The sequence below is a fragment of the Acanthopagrus latus genome, chromosome 3 (assembly GCF_904848185.1).
Source record: "Acanthopagrus latus isolate v.2019 chromosome 3, fAcaLat1.1, whole genome shotgun sequence".
Lineage (NCBI taxonomy): Eukaryota > Metazoa > Chordata > Actinopteri > Spariformes > Sparidae > Acanthopagrus > Acanthopagrus latus.
The window spans coordinates 2,157,501-2,176,534 of NC_051041.1; the positions used below are offsets into that span (position 1 = coordinate 2,157,501).

Genomic DNA, 19,034 nt, shown 5'->3' on the forward strand with positions numbered 1-19,034 from the left:
CCTGAGAGCCAAATTTAACAATTTCTGTGTCCACGCCCTCAGCTCAGCGAGAGAAAACATCATCCTCAGATCACAGAAAAGGGGCTGTAATGATGTGGAACCTTTTCATTTTGTTCTGGTTTGACTTTCAGAGGACATTTTTAGACACAGATGGGAAACTGAAGATGTTTCTGTCTGGTTGTCACTTCTTCAAAGGTCTGCTTGGATGCAGAATTAGTTTCAGAGAATGTGCGTCGTTATAAAAGCTCTGAACAGAACGTGAGTGTGTCTGTCGCTGGACACTCACCGGCCTCGTATAGACGAGTTTTTAATACTTCCTGTTTTGTTTTAAAGAATGCCTGAGATCATTTTGTCCTTCTGACGATGTTTGACTTCCTATTTTCAACCTTCCTCTGTGCCTCCCCTCCTCACCCTTCTCTCCCCACCCTCCCTGTTTTTTAGGTTTTTGATAACTATGCAGTGACAGTGATGATCGGCGGGGAGCCGTACACTCTGGGACTCTTTGACACAGCAGGTAAAAATAGTTAAATCACTCTGTGGCTGAATGTTTGTAGTTCTTGGGGCAGCGACAGAAACAGTCGTAGCAACACGACATTGTGTAGATGATGTTTGTTGTTTTCCGTCAGTCACAGTGTTCGTGTGTCTCCCCCTGCAGGTCAGGAGGACTACGACAGACTGCGACCCCTCAGCTACCCTCAGACCGACGTCTTCCTCGTCTGTTTCTCCGTCGTATCACCTTCTTCTTTTGAGAACGTCAGAGAGAAGGTGAGTTCAGGGTTTCCAGCTACGACAACCAAGAGATTTATCAGCCAGTGTCCACTATTAAATTAATTGCCAACTGTTTTTATAATTGTCTAATCAGTTTGAGTGTTTTTTTAGGAAAGTAAAAGTCAAAATTCTCCGATTCCAGCCTCTTAAATGTGAACATCTCCTGGTTTCTTTCCTCCTCTATGACTGTAAACTGGACATGTTTGGATCATCTAAAGCTTTGGGAACCATTTTCTAAAATGTAATAGACCAACAACAACTTGATTTGTAGGGAAAACAATTTACAGATTAATCAACAGTGGAACAAATAGAATTTAATACTTGAGCTGCAGAGAGATTCAATACTGAAGCTTTCTCTGTCAGACTTAAAATAAACATCATGATGGAAACTTTCCTCTACTCGACACTCAATATCCAAGATTTGGATTTGGGAGGATTTATTTAAGTATTGCTGAAATATATAAACAACAGTCAAATGGAATCGAACACTAGAAGTGGATTGAAGTGTGACTTCGAGCTGATCAGGTGTTTGTTCCAGCACCTCCTCACTCCTCTCTTGGCTGTGCTTCTTCACAGTGGGTGCCGGAGATCACGCACCACTGCCCGCGGACGCCCTTCCTGCTGGTCGGGACTCAGGTGGATCTGAGAGATGACAGCAACACTCTGGAGAAACTGGCCAAGAACAAACAGCGAGCCCTGACCTGTGAGAGCGGAGAGAAACTGGCCCGGGAGCTCAAGGCCGTCAAATATGTGGAGTGTTCAGCTCTGACGCAGGTACGCAGAGAGGAGGAGGAGGAGGAGGAGGAGGAGGAGGAGGAGGAGGAGGTGGAGGAGGAGGAGGAGGAGGCGGAGGAGGAGGAGGAGGAGGAGGAGGAGGAGGTCCCGTGTTTTTATAGGGAGGAACTGGCAACAAAAGACACGTGAGCAGCTTCAACACTGATGCTGCCACGAGAAATTATTACACTTGTGCACAATAAATTAGCAGATAAGTCGGAGTTAGCAGGCTTGTTTTTACACGTCCAGATGTGGCGGTGATTAATCAGTCATCGCTCAGTGTTGGGATAAACAGGAAGTGACCTGGATTCTTTTTTCTTTATTAATTTGGAAGAAGGATTCAGAAAAATGACTGTTTGCTAAAATTATCTCAGGACCGGTGAGGAATAAATGAACAAACACAAAGTTGCCCAAACTTTCAGACTCTAAAATGTGAGGATTTGCTGATTTTCTTTGTCTTGCATTGTAGTGAGTTCAATATATTTTGGTGTTGAGCTGTTGTTGGCTCGGACTTTGGTTTCTGTGTTATTGACTGGACGAAATTGAAGTTGCATCAAAATGTCTAGAGACGCATTGATCGACCGGCCGGCGTCTCTACTGCACGCTGCTGTCGTTTAGGAACAGAGACGGGGTTTCTGGAGTTGATGACAGGATGTGTTGTGATCTGTTGCAACTGTTTTCTTAAGGAGAAGTAAAAACATAGCCGAGGGTTTTATACTGAACGTTTACTTGCCTGTCACGTTTCCCTTTCACAATCCTGGAAACACCAGTAATAACACTGTAATAAAGCTCTGACTAACACATTTTGGCAAACACACAATAGAATTTCCCATTAAAATGTTGCAAATGTTTGCTGTTAATTACAGGTCTTACAAAGACAGCTTGGACATTTAAAAAACTATAATTGGGGCTTCTGATTCTGTTTGGTAGCATTTTTTTCCGGACACCATTTTTAGAAGTTTGAAGTCGCAACCGAGGCTGTTGTCGCACACAATAGTTGGATGTAAAAAGAGCTTTTTCATACATCAGCTGACTGCTTTGCCTCGTCTTCAGACGTGGTGAAAACGTAGAAGACGACATGCTGAAGGAAGCTTTGAAAATCATTGAAAATTTTGTTGCTGAGAGTAAAAGTTCTGGGTTCTCTGGGTGGAAACAGCTGTAGAGCTAACACAAAGGAACAGCACAGTTACATACACACTTCATACTCAGTGTTATCATCTTGTCATGTGATGATCAGTGGCAGAACGACATTATGTTTGCAGTAGAAGAAGAAAAATAAATGTGTGACTCTCTGAATATTTGCTTTTGTTTTCTACCTGAACAAACATGCCGGCTGAGATGGAAACTCACGAGTTGTTTCCTCTTTGTGTCTCTTTTCTCAGAGAGGACTGAAGAACGTGTTTGACGAGGCCATCCTGGCCGCTCTGGAGCCTCCAGACAACAAACCCAAGAAGCGCTGCGTCCTCCTATAGACGCCACGAGAGGAAGAGGAGGTGGACGGGAAGAGAGGGCGGGGGAGTACCGGGAGGAGGGGGGGAGGGTGTGAAGGTGGACGAGTTAGACACATGTTGAAACAGTGCCTTCAGCCGTAGAGACCTAACGTGGGTGTGGTGTTGGAACAGACGGGCTTTATTTTCATCATAGATTCGTGTCGATGTAATGTGACTAACACATGTGGACAACACTCCTCATTAACCAGGAAACAGGGTTTAAACTGTGGAGGCAGGTGGAGCGAGGATAGAGAGGATGGAGTCACGCAGTCACAGCTGACACAGAAGAGTTTCAATCTTTTCTTGCATCAAGTCCAGTCCAGAGAACTGATGTGATATAAAAATGATGTTAGCCACCAAAAAAAAAATAACAAAAAAAACAACAAATTCCTCCAGCGAAACCAAAAGACCACCGACGTAAACATGACCCAGTTGGTGAGCAACTCTCCCTGCAGCTCCGAGGTTCATCTGGAGTTCAGCAGTCATGTTTGCTCGAGGGTTTTCAGTGTTGGTGCCTTTAAAAAAAAAAAAGAAAAACAGTGGTGACTGTAAGCGGACTCCATCCGTACGGGTGGAAGGATTCAAATGACTCGGAGCGGAACTGGCAAATTTAGAGATTCAGCTTGAGTTTAACTGACCTTGGTTTTGCGATCAAGAGGAAATACAAACATACAAACGTATAAAAACGGATGCACAGGCAGTAATTTAAAGGGACAGTTCACCCTGAACGTATTTTCTTACCTGTCGTCTATTTATCAGTCTAGATTGTTTTTGGTGTGAGTTGCAGAGCGTTTCTCTCAAATATGAAACTTGATGACGCTTTGAAAACTCAACAGCAACGTCTCTGTCCAGAAACCACAACCTGTGTGGTGCGAAGTTTCATGAAGGAACTATTTTCTTTCAGCCACCAACCGGATCACTGCACTGGGACGAAATCCTGCATCGACTCGAGGTCGTACTTGTGACGGGACGGGATGTAAACGTTAATGCCATCTTTGTTGGCTGAGCTGCACTGTTAGCTAGCTTATTTAGCTAGCCTCTGTGCTGCATTATGTTGAGGAACTAGGTCATGATTTCTGAAAAGAGACATTAAAGAGAAGGCCGACATCTCTACAGCGATATTTCCAAAACTCTGCAACTCAAACCAAAACAATCTTGATGAATAAACAGCACTACAGTTTGGATTTTAGGGTAAACTGTCCCTTTAAAACTGCAAAGATTTGATGCAAAACAACAAATTTGGACGTAATAATAAAACATTTAATTGTTATTCTATCTTTGCTGAAAATCCTTTTCTCTGCAGTCGCGCTGCTCTTTTTTTTCCACTCTCAGACTCTACTGTCTCATCATCAATAAATCAATACTACATTCATTCAGACACAAAAACATGCTGGTATCAAACTAACGGACTGTCACAGAGACGAGTGGCGGGCTGCGTTCATGGCGCCGACCAAACTGCCTTGTTCCTTTTCGAGTATTGAAAAACGTCTCGTCATTCGATATCTAATTTCATTATCTGAGGAGTTGATCTCATCACCGTCAGTCAGTAATCATGCAGCAAAAAACACGAGGCTACACCCGGAGACGGGACTCAACACGCGAGTGTGGGAAGTGAAAGTTTTTGTTAAAGCGTCTCTCATAAAATTTGGCATCGTTCAGGAACCGATAGCAAAGTCGAGACATCCTGAGGCCGTCAGATAATCTGCTGATGAAGACGAGTGAAAGCCCAGAATGAAACTTTTCTCCAAGAGTAGAAGAAGAAAACACTGAAATTGAAAGATCTCAGTTAAAAGGACACTGAAACGATGTTTAAAGTGGCTTCATGTTGCACCTTTTGAACACAAAAACCTTCAGACGCCTTAATTTCACTGCAGCATTGACGCTTGTTAAACGTGTGTGGTGAATCGAAACCTCCGGCTGCTGCAGCAGTCGACTTAACTTAACTGCCTTAGAATATATTAAGTTTTCTTACTCGAACGTCGCTGCCTTATCGCTTAAAGTCTAAGTCTGCATGGTGAAACTGTGAAATAAAACATTGCGTGCTTCAAGTTGTCACCACGTTGTGTCCAGAGCTGTTGTGTAGAGAGTTGCGACAACAGAAGTCCAAAATGGTGATCGTAATGATCCACAGAGACTTCGGATGGTTCCAGGAAGTTCTCAGCAATCAATTTTGATTATGATCGATTAATTAACAGCACTGGGCTGCTCCTCGTTGCAGCCAACGTTAAGGAATTATTCACAGGCTCCACCAGCCGCCAATGTTTGAAAAAAACATGGAGTAAACACGATGACGCGACTGTCTACTCAACTTAAATATGGTCACTCAAGTTCTCAAAATACGACCGTGAAGCAGAAATGAAAACCCTCGCTGTGAGTTTACAGTCAGGCTAGCTGTTTCCCCCTGTTTCCAGTCTTTATGCTAAGCTAAGCTAACCGGCTTTGTATTTACCCCCTGCTGACCTTCCCAGTTCAGCCGGGGATCTGACTCCGTGGCTTCAGTTCCTTTTTTCGAACACAAATCTAAATGTAAAGTCGGACCTCAGCGGCTCTCCCTCTTCAGATATCCGTGTGGACTAAACCGTTTATTAAACTGTTGAATGGGATCTAAACATTTCACACACGACCTCCTCTGATCGTCCTATCCTGCGTCTCCTGCGTCTCCTCAGTCCCTGACTGGAACCTCAAGTGCCCGACGGTGTGTTAGCACCTCCTGGAGGCCTTAAAGGGGAATACCGCTCAGTTTAAAGGTTCATTTGTGTCGTCACAGTGGCCAGCAGACAGATTCATTCAAAAGTCTCAGCTGAACCCCAGAAATTTTACCTATAATATCATCTTGTGCTGTTAGATTTCTTAAAAAAACAAACAAAAATCAAGACGTTTGACTTCCCTCTCTTCTTTTCTTCCTAGATAATCTGTAAACAATCACTTAACTGGTTCTCTGAGGACGAGTTTCACTGTTTAATGATGATAAATCAGACAATATTATAGTTTCTGTGTCATTAATACTGATGTTGGACCACAGAAAGAACCATTGAAATCATTAAACTGAAGGTATTCTCTATTAAAATGAACTAAAAATTCCACTTTGCTTATTTTTTCTTCCCGTGTTTTTGGAGATTACAGTTTATTCTGATAATGTATGGATGATTACAAGTATTATTATTATTATTAAATATATTTTCTTTGCTCCCATATTGTTTCCTGGGGAACATTTATTTTAGCAGATTTTGTTTTCGGACACTTGAGTTTTTATTTTTTCTTTTCTTTTTAGATATTTGTACTATTACTTGACAGTTGAGTGCCAACGGTTTGAGAGAGAGAATCGGCCTCGCTCGGCCGGCTCTGACGGACTTTTACGATCCTCGTGATAAGCTTCTAGTGGCAGAAACAACACAACATGAGAACAGCTGGAGCAATAAATACAGATGTGGACAACTGCTCTGTATCAGAAGATGTATGTTGGACCTGGTGGGTGTTTGGAAAATAATAAAAACAGTACTTGAATGTTGTTTCACGTTGACTTGATTTTATTTTTATTCCGCTGCTCGGCTCGTTCCTCCTCCTGTTATTCTTTATTCTGAATAAAGTCACTTTGTCTCAAATAAAAATTCATTAAAGTAATAAAAGGAAAATAATAACTTAAAAGAATATTCTAGATGTGATGATCAAAATACTTTTTTAAACTTTAATTTTTACTTTGCTTTCTTATATTGACAAAAACAACTGCTGTGGACAAGCAGCAATATTAAAAAAGGTTATATTGAAATCAGTAGATTGACAAATACTAATTTGTAAGAGAATTAAAACAAGAAGCTAAATTCAGCTTAAACTTGTCTTTTATTTTCTGGATACATTGAACTTGGAGCTTTATGAAACAGAACATAAGATTTAACATCAAATAAAGGAGCAATATGTAAAATATGACCACAAGCTTAGTTACAACATTGACTTTATGTCAAAATATGTCAGCTGGAGATTCAAAAACCATGAGTCAACTGCTCAGTCTAAGAAATAAACAAAACAATTATCTATTTTCCTTATTAAACAACAGAAATACAACCGCACACCGTCTGAATTCAAGTTTCATGAAAAACACTTCACTCAAACATAAACTGAATAAAAGTCATCAGAACAGTCTGTTTGTCGATGAAGGTGATGAAGGAAAGTGTCCTGTTATTTCATCCCTTCATTCAATTGTGAATTTTAAATTATTAATATTTTAAGTAGTTGCTAATTTCACAAGTTGATTTCTACTCCAGATTTAAAATTATTAATAAAAAATAAATAGATAAATCTCAGAAGCTTCCATGTAAAGATGTTTTATTTTGAAACTGTAAATCCTTCTGTCTGATCGTGTATTATAATTCTTAAAGTATTCTTTTACGTCCTAGAGATGATTAATTATTTTAAATATAATCTTTGGGTGCATAACGGAACATTTAAAAATCTTCAATAGCACCATTAACATGTTATATAACTACATCGTTTTAAATATTTAATCGCGACCTGATTATAATTATTGAATTTAAAGTGTATATGTATTCCAGCGGCACGTTTCGGACTCCGTACTCGCTGTGCTGTCTGCAGACTTGTCCACGTCGCTGCAGTTCCTCCTGGTGGACACTAGGGGGAGCTGGTCTCCTGGTTTTCAGGGGGCCTCAGTGAATACAGTATATGTAAATGACCCGGGTTCATTTTGATTGGCAGACTAAAATGGATCCTCCAGACCGACGTGTCATGGAGGCTCAGAGCCACTCGATCCTTTTGTCTGACTGACGGCGGCGAGACGCAACAAAGGAAACTGTTGGGTGTGAACTCCCAGCATCCTCTCTGCTCCTCCTCACCACCGTGAAGCCTCCAGGTCTCCTCTGAAACACTTGAGCCATTTCACAACACGCTGTAACCACAGAGGAGATGTTGTGGGCAGGCAGTGATCCTCACTGCGACATCGTTCACTGGCTTCTTATTTTAACTTGTGTGTCTGACAGCCGGGTCATCTGCAGGTTCTGGTTCTGATGCACAACCCAGAAACCTTTTGACAGGTTGAGTTTAACACACTGATTTCACAAAATATGTTGTTTGTTCAAAATGATCGCATAATTTATTCATTTATCTGTTAAACTGCGATCTTAATGTTTTTATAGTCGTCTTTATCCCGCCAGGTGAGCGGTTCTGTCAGAACGCACCAAATTCTATTCATTTTATAGTCATTTTTAGTTTTTGCACATAAACAATCACATCTTTAGTTTCCTCAAATTAAATGGTAGAAAAAGATCTCGAACCTGATGAGAATTAACTTCGCCTTCATCTCAGGCAGATTTAGGTTTTGTTGTCCAAATAATTAACACCCACGACACACGAGGCCTCATGAATGATCTCTAAAAGCTGTTCAGGGTCTAAATCTCTAAATCTGTCTCAGTTTATTATTTTTCTTATTTCCAGTTGTCTATTGACTTCCATTCATTTAGTTAATTCCTTAAAACTCGATTATCAGATTTCTGGAACTTCTTGTGTCGTTTTAAAGATCAAAACGTGACCTTTCAACCTTCTACGTTACCTTTAAAGTACGATTTTAAACATACTTCTGCCATTTCAGGCAACTTTAGATGGATATTGAACTTTTTAAACTTATTTTCATTGTTGTTTGTCAACTCAAGAGGAAATATTTTGGCCCAAATTTTGTGTTTTTAGAAAATAAAACACATTGTTGATTAATTCCAACATTATTAAAATAATTATAATTCAACCAGTGTTGTAAATAAAGTCCAAAAGTCATATTTGAGTAAAAGTAAAGATATTTTGTGTTTCAACTTTGGTAAAAGTGAAAGTGACCCACATGAAGACGTCTTAAAGAAACTGATATTAAATGTACTTCAGTATCAAAAGTGAAAGTAAAACTATACATATATTCACCCACATGTACTATATGAGTAATATAAGAAAAAAAATATCCAATTAACTATAAAATACTTGGCTGCTTTGGCTAACTAGAAAATAAAGTAATCAGAAAACTGTAGTGGAGTAAAATATTTGCTTCTGTGCTGGACTGAATCAGCGTTATAAGTACTGTTTTACTTTTCATACTTTTAGTACATTTCTCTGATAAACATTTGTACTTTCCCAGGGTTAAAATAGTAAAACTTGTAATAGAGCATTTTTCATGGCGGTATCGGTACTTTTTCCTTCATTAGTGGATCTAAATACAGTTTTTACTTCATGTGACACATTAAAACGTCCTCTGAGTTGTCGTGACTCTGACAGTGATGAGATTAAAAACATTCAAACTAAATGAATGATTTCCACACCAGCTGTGATCTGATCACATCAGAAGAAATTACAAACTGATTAAGATTTAATTGCTCTTCTGTAAATTACTTCCATTTAATGAAGTTTTCTGTTTGAATCCGTCGGGTCAAACTTCTGGACGTCCACACTCACCTGCCCACCAGGTGAATGACAGCGAGCTGGACAGAGAACGGTCTGACTCCGGATCAGTTTCAGTCTGACGTTGTGTGACCTGATGAATCAGTGCCAACTTTCTTGTGTTTACGCGGCGGCCATCTTGTCTGGCTGCTGATTCAGCCTCTGACACTTTGACTGCTGTCTGTCCCAACACGCCTCGCCCGCTGCCGCTTGCTGGTTCGGCTGGTGCATATTATTGGATGTCCATCTGACCTCATTATAAGTGCGTTGCCACTGGCAACCAGCTTGGAGAAGAAGGAGGGGAGGGAGGGAGGGAGGGAGGGAGGAGGGGGGGGCAAGAGAACAGTTGCATCATGGGATAGAAACCTGACCTCTCTTTTTTTCTCCTTCCCTTTTTTTCTCCTCCTCGTCTCTCAGAGGACGCACACGTGCACTAATGCACATGTGTACACGTGCACACATGCAGCGCACACACACGCACACATGCACGTAGCACACACACACATACACACACAGACACACACACACAGTTTGCCTCGACAGAGAGGCGTGAGCAAGGACGAGAGGCAGAGCGAGTCCGAGCAACAACAACACATCTGTTTACTGCTGAATGTAAAGAACAACAGCACTACACACATGGACTCACACACTGAACACTGCTGCTGAACAGACACTCTGTGTGTGTGTCTGTGTGTGTGTGTGTTTGTGTGTCTTTACATGTCTGTTCATGTTGAGTGTTGATTTAAAGTTTATTCGGAGTTCAGTTTCCTGTTTGTTGTGATTGACGTTAGCTTCCACAGCTGCTGAAACTCCAGAGGTCCAGATGAGACTACAAACACTGACCGCACACAAACAACAACAAACACACAAACAACAACAAACACACAAACAACAACAAACACAAACAACAGCAGCCATGAATTACACATTGAATCAAGATACGTTTCAACTGTGTGTTGGCAGAAGTTATAAAGCCGACATTGATTCATCAGTAAACTGTTTATTTTATTGATACATTTAATGATTTTGTGTGTCTGTTTGTGTCGGTTTAGTGTTGTATTTTCATGTCAGATGTTGTGTTTGTGTCTTGACTTGTGTGTGCTGGGATCAGATTTATGATTTGTGTGTATGTTTATCGGTGTGTGACGATGTGTTTAATTCAGAACAGTTGTGTGTTTATATTTGTGTATGTGTGTACTTTTGTCTCCTACAGTACGTGTTGTGTGTCTGTGTTTGTGTCCAAAACTAGCAAACGTAGCACACAGTGTGTTTCACTTTGTGTGCATCAGTGTTCACGTTCAGTGAAGTGCATTTTGAGTGTGGTTGCAGTTTTGTGTCTCTGTGTTGTCTTCATGTCTGTTGTGTCACTTGTTGTGTTTGTGCGTTAAATCTTTAGTTTGTGTTCATGTGTTTCATTTAGTGTGCGTATCTTTCGTGTAAGTGTGTGTTTTTGAGTTTGCACTTTTGTGTCGACATGTTGTGTTTGTACCTTTTTGTGTGTCTGTCTGTTGTCTTTGTGTATTCTGTTTCACTTTTTGTGTCCAATTTTGTGCATTAAATCTTTTGTGTGTGTGCGTTTTTGAGTTTGCACTTTTGTGTCGACATAATGTGTGTGTATGGTTTTTTTTGTGCATTATGTGTGTACTTTTTGTTGCCTTCATGTGTTTTTGTGTCCATGCTTGTGCATTTAATCTTTTGTTCGTGCTCCTTTAGTGCATTTTGTGTCTCCATATTGTGTTTGTGTTTTTGTGTGCGTGCACGTTTCGATGCATATTTTAGGCGCACCTCTCCGTGTCGTCTTCATTCGTATCTTTTCTGTCACTTTCTGTTCGTGTTTGTGCGTTTAATCTCTGCTTTTTTTTTATGTTTCATGCCTCTGTTCGTGTGTGTCTGCGTGTGCGTGTGTTGTGTACTCCTCTCTGCCTCCATGTTCTTGTACATGAACATCATTAATTATAACATACTTTTTAGTGTGTGTGTGTGTGTGTGTCTGGATGTATACCAGTTAGCCTGTAATTTTGTGTGTCTGTGTGTGTGTGTGTGTGGGAGGTGTGTATACATGTGGGGTTTGTGGAATGTTTGTGTGCAATTTTGTGCGTCCTCATTGTGTGTGTGTTTACTTATGTATGAAGCAAGCGTTATCTGCGCGCACACACACACACAGCTGTATGAATATGTGTGTTCATATATACAGTGAAACACACACACAGACACACACGCGCGCGCTCACAATGCCTTCATCTCTGACATAACTGGTTACCATGCATACTGTGCGACTCCGACTATTATGGGGTGTTCTTTGTTTTGTCACGATGTGCCCTGGTATGGAATGAGAGGGGGGAGGGGAACAGGGTGTGTGTGTGTTAGCGTGCACGAGTCTGTGTCTCTGTGTGTGTGTGTGTACTTGGAGGGGGGTGGGGGGGCATACGTGTGTGTGGGAGGGGGAGGTATGTGTGCTTTGGTGTGTGTGTGTGTGTGTGTGTGTGTGTGTGTGGGTGTGTGTGTGTGTGTGTAGGTGGTGGGGGGGGCAGGGAAAAGGGTGTGTGTGTGTGTCGAGTGGAGGATTGGGTGGGGGTTGGGTGTGCGTGTCTGCGCGGACGTGCGAGCACATAATGTGTGCATGAGGGAGAGTGAGCGAGTGCACGCATGTGTTTTTGAGAAGGTAAGATAAAATGGCGGCCGGTGTGTGCGTGTGTGTGTGTGTGTGTGTGTGCGTGCAGGCCTCTGACGTGGAACTCAAGTTCTTTAAAACAAAATCATTCTCTGTCTTCTTCTGATGACATCATCGACCCATCACTCAACATCTGCTCAGTGTGTGTGTGTGTGTGTGTGTGTGTGTGTGTGTGTTTTGTTTTGTTGTTAAACGTATTTTGTCTTCGGTTTAAATCCACGATGGGACGATTACCACGGCAACAACAACAAAACTTAAAGACGCTCAGAGAACAAAAACTTCTCGAGCACCTGAACACTGATCACTTCCTGTAACTTCAGTCTGAGGTCGAAGTCCGTTTAAAGAGCCCGTCTGATGGTTCTGGTTCTTTCAGACTGACGTTGGACCAGATTTTAAAACCAGGAAGTGTTTTGAAGACAGTTTTACTCGGTGGACAAACTGTGTAATTACAGCGTCGCCTGAGCACCGAGGCGCCACAAACCCTCCATGTAATTCTGTCCGATAACTTTCAGACGAGTCGCGAGCTGAAATCGTTGTAGATCAGTTTGAGACGGAAATCATCCCTCAGGATGAATCTGAATCAAGTCTCTGCTGTGTAACTGGTCTGTTTTAACAAAATACTTCTTTGGAGCAGCGTAACGGGTGTGTTCAAATTCAAACATCGTCTCATAAACAGACTGAAAGCACGTGATCGATTTCTTTCCCAGAGTCCTGCTTGAGTTTGTCTTTTCGTCTGTTGTTCGACGTCACAAACGCTCGATCTCTTTTAAACCGTGTTTCAGAAACGGTCTCCTCCAGAGAGTAAAGTCCTCATCGGACGCCGGCGTCTCCTTCAGCTGCTGCACAGCGTCACCGCTCTGACGAAACTTCCCATCAGCCCCTCTGCCATCGATCTCCTCCAGTGATCAGTATGTGCAGCTCTGAACGTCCTTGTGCCGCGACTTTGACATATCGATGCAGCTGCAGACGCACGATGAAGTTACAGTGACGGCACCTGAAGCTCTGATGAAGACTGGAGGGTTGATTTCAGGCAGAATCACATCAGAAATGTTCTGATTCTAGAGAGATCAGGCCCAAAGAGATCAGAACTCACAGTTTTTATTCCTTTAATCTGGCCGTATGAGAATGTTTTCATTTAAAAGGACCTGTTCTCTATAAATAGGTGAAACTGCAACCAGGGAAGTACCTGGTGTTTCCTGGGATCTTGGGACTGAACCACTGGACCCACATGAGGTCCAAGATGATCTGAGAAGGAAGAATCACTTCCTGGTTGCTTGCAGCTCAGATCCACAGGAAGTGGGTCACACGCTCATGAGTTTGGATCAACACTGTCGGACTGTCTGATTGTATGGAAGCTTCTCACTTCTCACTTGATTTACTACCTCGATCAACAGTTCATGGTCTGAATCTCTAGTTCCAAGTCTTCTTCCACACAAACTGGTGTTCATTTTGGACCGGGGCCATGTCAGCATTAGAACCAGCACTCGGTACCACCACTGATTTGTTTACTGCTCATTTAAAGAGTCGAGTTTGGCGTTACAGTCGTTGCCATCTTGTTTTTTTGTTTTTTGTTTTTTTATTATGGAACCAGAAGTGACCATATTTGGATGAGAGAGTGGACCAGCACCAGCCACCAGAACCTGAGGACATCTGACTCTAAATGGGGAGGACTCGAAACCATAAACCCATTAGGAGACTGTTTTACTGACATGAGAAGTAGGCTAATTTTCTCATAAGCTTACATACGATCACTTCTCAGAACTGGATATATTCTAAACAGTCTGGATCCAAACACAGGAGTTCCCATCCAGGCCCGAGGATTTGCTTGAGAGCTTGAAATCCTTCAGCCTAACAGATTTTTGCCCCCTGCGTTGTCTCGTGACCTGTCCGGTTTATCTCGGGGACTCGTACCGACAACCCTGTAGCGACATTATTAAGCGGATCCGGTGTCTTGGATCGAGTTTGTAATAACCGGTGCCGTGGAGGCAAGAGACGAGGAGGTGAAACGAACCCCCTTCTGCGGTTCACAGCGAATAAACAGCCTGCGTCTCGTATCTATTTGTATCATCTGTGATGATCTGTAGTACTGCGAGGGCGAGCGAGGTAGAGAGAGAGTGAGAGAGAGAGAGAGGAACTCCTGGGTTGACGAAGTGCGATGAAGACGTCACAGATAGGAAGGCTGGGTATTTCAAGCCTCTGTAAGTGGCTGCTGTTTGGAGAGACATACTGTACTCTGCACTTCAGGAACCTATAAGACAGGAAATGATGATGATGATGATGATGATGATGGTGGTGGTGTGGAGGGAGGGAGGGGGGGAGGGGGGGCTGAGAGAGAACGAGAGGAGGCGAATTAGCAGTGTGATTATTACGGAGTGGCAGGCCAAGAAGAAGAAGAAGAAGAAGAAAGGAGGGGGAGGACGAGGAAGAGGTGGTGGTGGTGGTGAGGGGGGGCAGGCAAATGCTTATTATGGGATGTCTGTGTTGTCAGGATGGGGGGAGGGGCAGAGGCGGCGAAGGAAGGCGAGGGGGGGTGGAGGGGGGTGAATATTATGGTCTGGCCTAGGCCTGTTTTTGTGTGCGGTGGCTCCCCCACCTCCCTCCCCCCTGTCCACACACACGCACACACACTGTGTGTGTGTGTGTGTGTGTGTGAGCACATCATAGCTCGACGTGCGCAGACTGTGATGCGTATCAGGGAAGTGTAGTATCTATCTTCAGGTGCAGAGTGACTCACGTACAACGGAGGTACGCCGGTGAAGACCCGAGAGAGAGAGAGAGAGAGAGAGAGACGAGGCGGCACAAAGACACCGAGGCGAGAGTGGCAGCTGGGAATTCATCAAGAAGAAGAAAAAAAAAAAAAAACTTCCCCAGGAAAGTATCTGAGCGGCGGCGCGGCGAGCACAATACACTCCCTGTCCGCTGTAATGTAAATTATTGAGGCAGCGGTGGAGACGTGTTTATGTGGCGGAGGTTTGCCTTCCATACTGCACAAACTACTGTACATTTATAACAGAGTTGCTCTTCAAATTCATAATAATCACTGCAGTTTCACACTTTATATTAAAGTCCTTGTTATAAGCTTTATTTAAAAGGTAGCCCGTCATGAACGCACCAGATCTCAACAGAAGATGTGAAACCTAATTAACAACAGATAGATTTTGAATATCTTTTACATCAGTCTCTCTTCTTGAGATCAGCGCCGATGTTAAGATGGATGAAAGATATTAACAAGTCTAAGGCCTTCACTTCACATCAGAACTCTGCGCCTGGCAAAGAGGAGGAAATTAGCGTGTCCACCCGGGTGTTGTACCTGGAGTTTTACAGCAAAACTTTGATTTGTTTTAAGATAAAGTTTAAGAAATTAAAACTGACAAAAGGTCCAGTGAGATCCCAAAATTGCTTTATTAACACCCTTCACTGTGTAGCTGCTATGCTAAAAGCGTTAGCGGTGACCTCGTCCAAAGTGGGTGCATGAGCTCGACCACACACTGGTGGTAAATATCATATCTAGAGACCTGGATCATGCGGGATGAGCTGTATGGAGCCACCATCAGCCGAGACCTGATTCATTATGTTTTCAGGTTGTTCGTCCGTCCGTCACATTTTTGTGAACATGATATCTCAGGAGCTCCTTCAGGGTACAAATGTCCACTTGGACTTCAAGGATGAACTGATTAGATTTTAGTCAGGCGCAGATTGAAGGTCGCTGTGACCTCACAAAACATAATCACGGCCATAAATCAAGAATTCATATATCCACAGATGACCAATATCCAGAAGGTCAAAGGTCAACCTCACTGTTAGTTTATTATGTTCTGCTAAACATGTTCTGGCCTTTTGAGTGAACTGTTCCTTTAAACAAGTTGCTAAAAGTCTTATTGAAACACATTTAGTGAAACTGACTCACTCACCTGTTATTGCTTTTTGCTGCTACGGGATCCAAAGTAAGCACAGTTAATAAATCATTTTGTGTGACCCGGTCTGGAAGCTGGATTGGTATCAACTCACAACTGGATCTGGGCTTTCTGCTCGGCTGACTCGTCCTCTGTACGGGTACCAGTCGGATTGTGACCAGAAGGAACCGCGGCGCTTCAGCCTGTGACAGAAAAACATTACGACAGACTGCCGAGTCGGAAAATTTCCAATCTCTGTGTAATTAAGCAACAAATGCCTGGAGATCTAATTTGCAGATATTCAGTTTGTAATTATAGGACACAAAGAAAAGCAGCAAATCCTCATATTTGAGAAGCTGGGATGAGCAAATGTGATTTTTTTTTCTTTTTTTTGCCGCAATGTCGTTCTTTTGGTCGGTCTACCGCAGATTAATCTCTGTGACTTCTGTGATCCGCAGACTTTTTCATTTAATGCCAGCAGCAGGTCAAAGTTTTCACTTAATCCAGTGAAATGTCTCAACATCCAGCGCGGAGAACGGCACAACGTTTTATTCAGACATTCAGAACGAAGCTTCCAGACTCCGGTGATCCCCTGACATTTCCTCTAAAGCCGCCATGAGGTTGGCATTTGTGGTTTTAAGCTAAGATAAGATAAAATAAGCCTTTAGCCTATTGATTCCCAGGAAAACAAATTCAGGTGTCGCAGCACAAGGACAGAAAGAAGGACACTCAAAAGGAAAAAAAAGCATGTGAAATAAAAATAAGGATAAGAGTTTTAAAGATAGAAACTATATAAGAGGAAATTAAAAGAGTGCTTTGATTTATTATCTCATGTTTGATGCTAGCATCTTCAACAAAACCAAGTGCAGCTGCCGAGCAAAAGAGTCCGCTGTAACTTTGGTCACCTTGTATTTTAACCCAAAACAGGATTTTTCTGAACATATCCAAGTTTTTTTGTGTCCAAACCTAACAAGACTTTCACCACGGCTTTGTCACAACATGAAAGTGAAAATTTAAATGTAAGGTTACAACTTATTGGCACGAAATGAAATGTGTACGAGTCGACGATCGGTTGGATTTCTGGCCCGATGGCTCCGGTTTCTAAACATGGCTGCTGTCAGAGATCTGTGCTAAACGTTAGCTTGTTCTTTTTACATGTTGTAGCTAAAAATAGTCTTCTTCCTACTTTCTGCTCATCGTACAAGTGGACAGGTGACAGCTGTCTTTCTGTCTTTTCATTAAGATTGAATTGTTTGAATTGATTCATAGTTCGAGCAAATAAATCACAGCTCAGTCTGAGACGTGTTGCTAGAAATGTGGCGCCAATAAAACCAGTTCGTTAACGCGCATGAAAGGAGCGACGAGTCGCCGTGTGATTGTGGGCCAAAGATACGTTGTTATAGAGTTAACACGACGTTCGCGATTAATAAAACCATGGTTCTCATCTAGCTTATGTCTTGCAAACAATAATCAGAACTGCCTATTCTTTTGGGTCAATGAACAGATTATTTTAGTATCGCTGTGAAGATGACACAGTTAGGAAGGACGACAGGATGAAAAGTTCACCGGGCAGATCTGAAGTCAGCATCAGCAGCTCGTCTGGGACATCTGGGGCGACCTCGATCTAATTTTCTTCTCTTCTCTTTTGTTGTTTTGTTTCACGGTGTTTCTTGCGTCTGTCAGCCGCCGCCGCCACTCTGTGTGTGTGTGTGTGTGTGTGTGTGTGTGTTATCTGGCGTGGCAGACATGTTGGGTCTGATCGAATCCATATGCACTTTGTTATCTGCTGCGGCTTCAGAGCGAAGCGCTGTGGGGCAGCAGGATAGGTGGAGCGGAGATGGTGTCTGTCTGAAGCGAGGAGGTGGAGGAGGAGGAGGTGGAGGAGTAGGAGGAGGAGGAGGAGGGTGAGCAGTCAAGAAGTATTATGGTATGCATTTTGACTTACATGATAATCTGACCCCGCCTGTAACCCTCCTCCACCACCACCGCCACCGCCACCCTTCTGCTTATCTCCATGGCGACCAGCAGCACAGGAGCACTATTATGGTCTGTAGTCCCCCTCCCTCCCTCCCTCCCTCCTTCCTTTTTTCCCTTTTTGCCTCAGAAATGATATTATTATCATTATGTGATATGCAATTCTGCGAGTGTGGTGGGAGGGGCCTGGAGAGCCGTGCACGAGGTTTCTATGACAACTGCCCCCAGTTTCATTCTGATTGGTGATTATGGGATGTCCCCCCACCACCACCTCCCAGCCCTTCATCCTACACCCCCCACCCTCCTCCTCCTCCTCCTCCCCAAATGCACACATGAACACTGTGTCCATAGTCAAGGAAAAGGGAGACGAGTGGGGGAGGGGGGGAGAAAGATGCAAACCGAGGTCGGAGAGAAAAAAGGAAGAAATGGAAAGGAAATATAAACAAAGAAGTTTAAAGTCGGTCTTTGTGTCGGACGGTCGGAGAGGGACAAAAGGAAAAAGAAAAGGCCAGGAGGGACAGAAAGAGTCAAAATAAAAAGGTGTGCTGAGTCAGAGGCGGCTGTTGATCCACTGGAGGAAACGAGGCCAGAGGGAGCGAGGCCTTTAGCTCCAAGCCCAGAGAGAGAGAGAGAGACGGGCCAGGAGGGAAACAGCTTGAAGCGGGTTAAGAGCCAGAATGTCAGGGCGCTGCAACAATATGCTGACATGAATAATTTGTAAGCACGTTCATAAATCCTCCACAGATTGAAACAATCTCGCCGCTGCACAAATATTTCCAGTTTCTCATTGGGGGGAAAAAAAAAAATGATGCAACGAGGTTCGCGAGCGTCGCAATAAGTGATTAATCTGTTGTTGTGGTGGTCGAGAAGCCGGTTTACTGCACAATCAGTCAGACGTAATGAGCGAACGCGGCACACTCACCTCAGGAAATCACCACCAGCTGTCGATATCTCCTTTGCAAATTCTCCAGACTGGATCCTCCGGATGCTGAAACATACATTGAACAGTAAAAAAGTATGTATATATTTTGTGTTCTTTGA

At 42.9% G+C, this 19,034-nt stretch overlaps 1 protein-coding gene across 1 annotated transcript in view; it reads left to right on the top strand.

Moving 5' to 3' along the window:
* LOC119016568 (cell division control protein 42 homolog) overlaps positions 1-6,541 on the top strand; it is a 15,033-nt gene extending 8,492 nt beyond the window's left edge. The window contains exons 3-6 of the mRNA XM_037092495.1: positions 442-514; positions 656-765; positions 1,345-1,542; positions 2,925-6,541. Of these exons, the coding sequence (XP_036948390.1) occupies positions 442-514; positions 656-765; positions 1,345-1,542; positions 2,925-3,014 (471 nt within the window). The 3' untranslated portion in view covers positions 3,015-6,541. The remainder of the gene's footprint in view (positions 1-441; positions 515-655; positions 766-1,344; positions 1,543-2,924) is intronic.
* Positions 6,542-19,034: the final 12,493 nt, after the last annotated feature.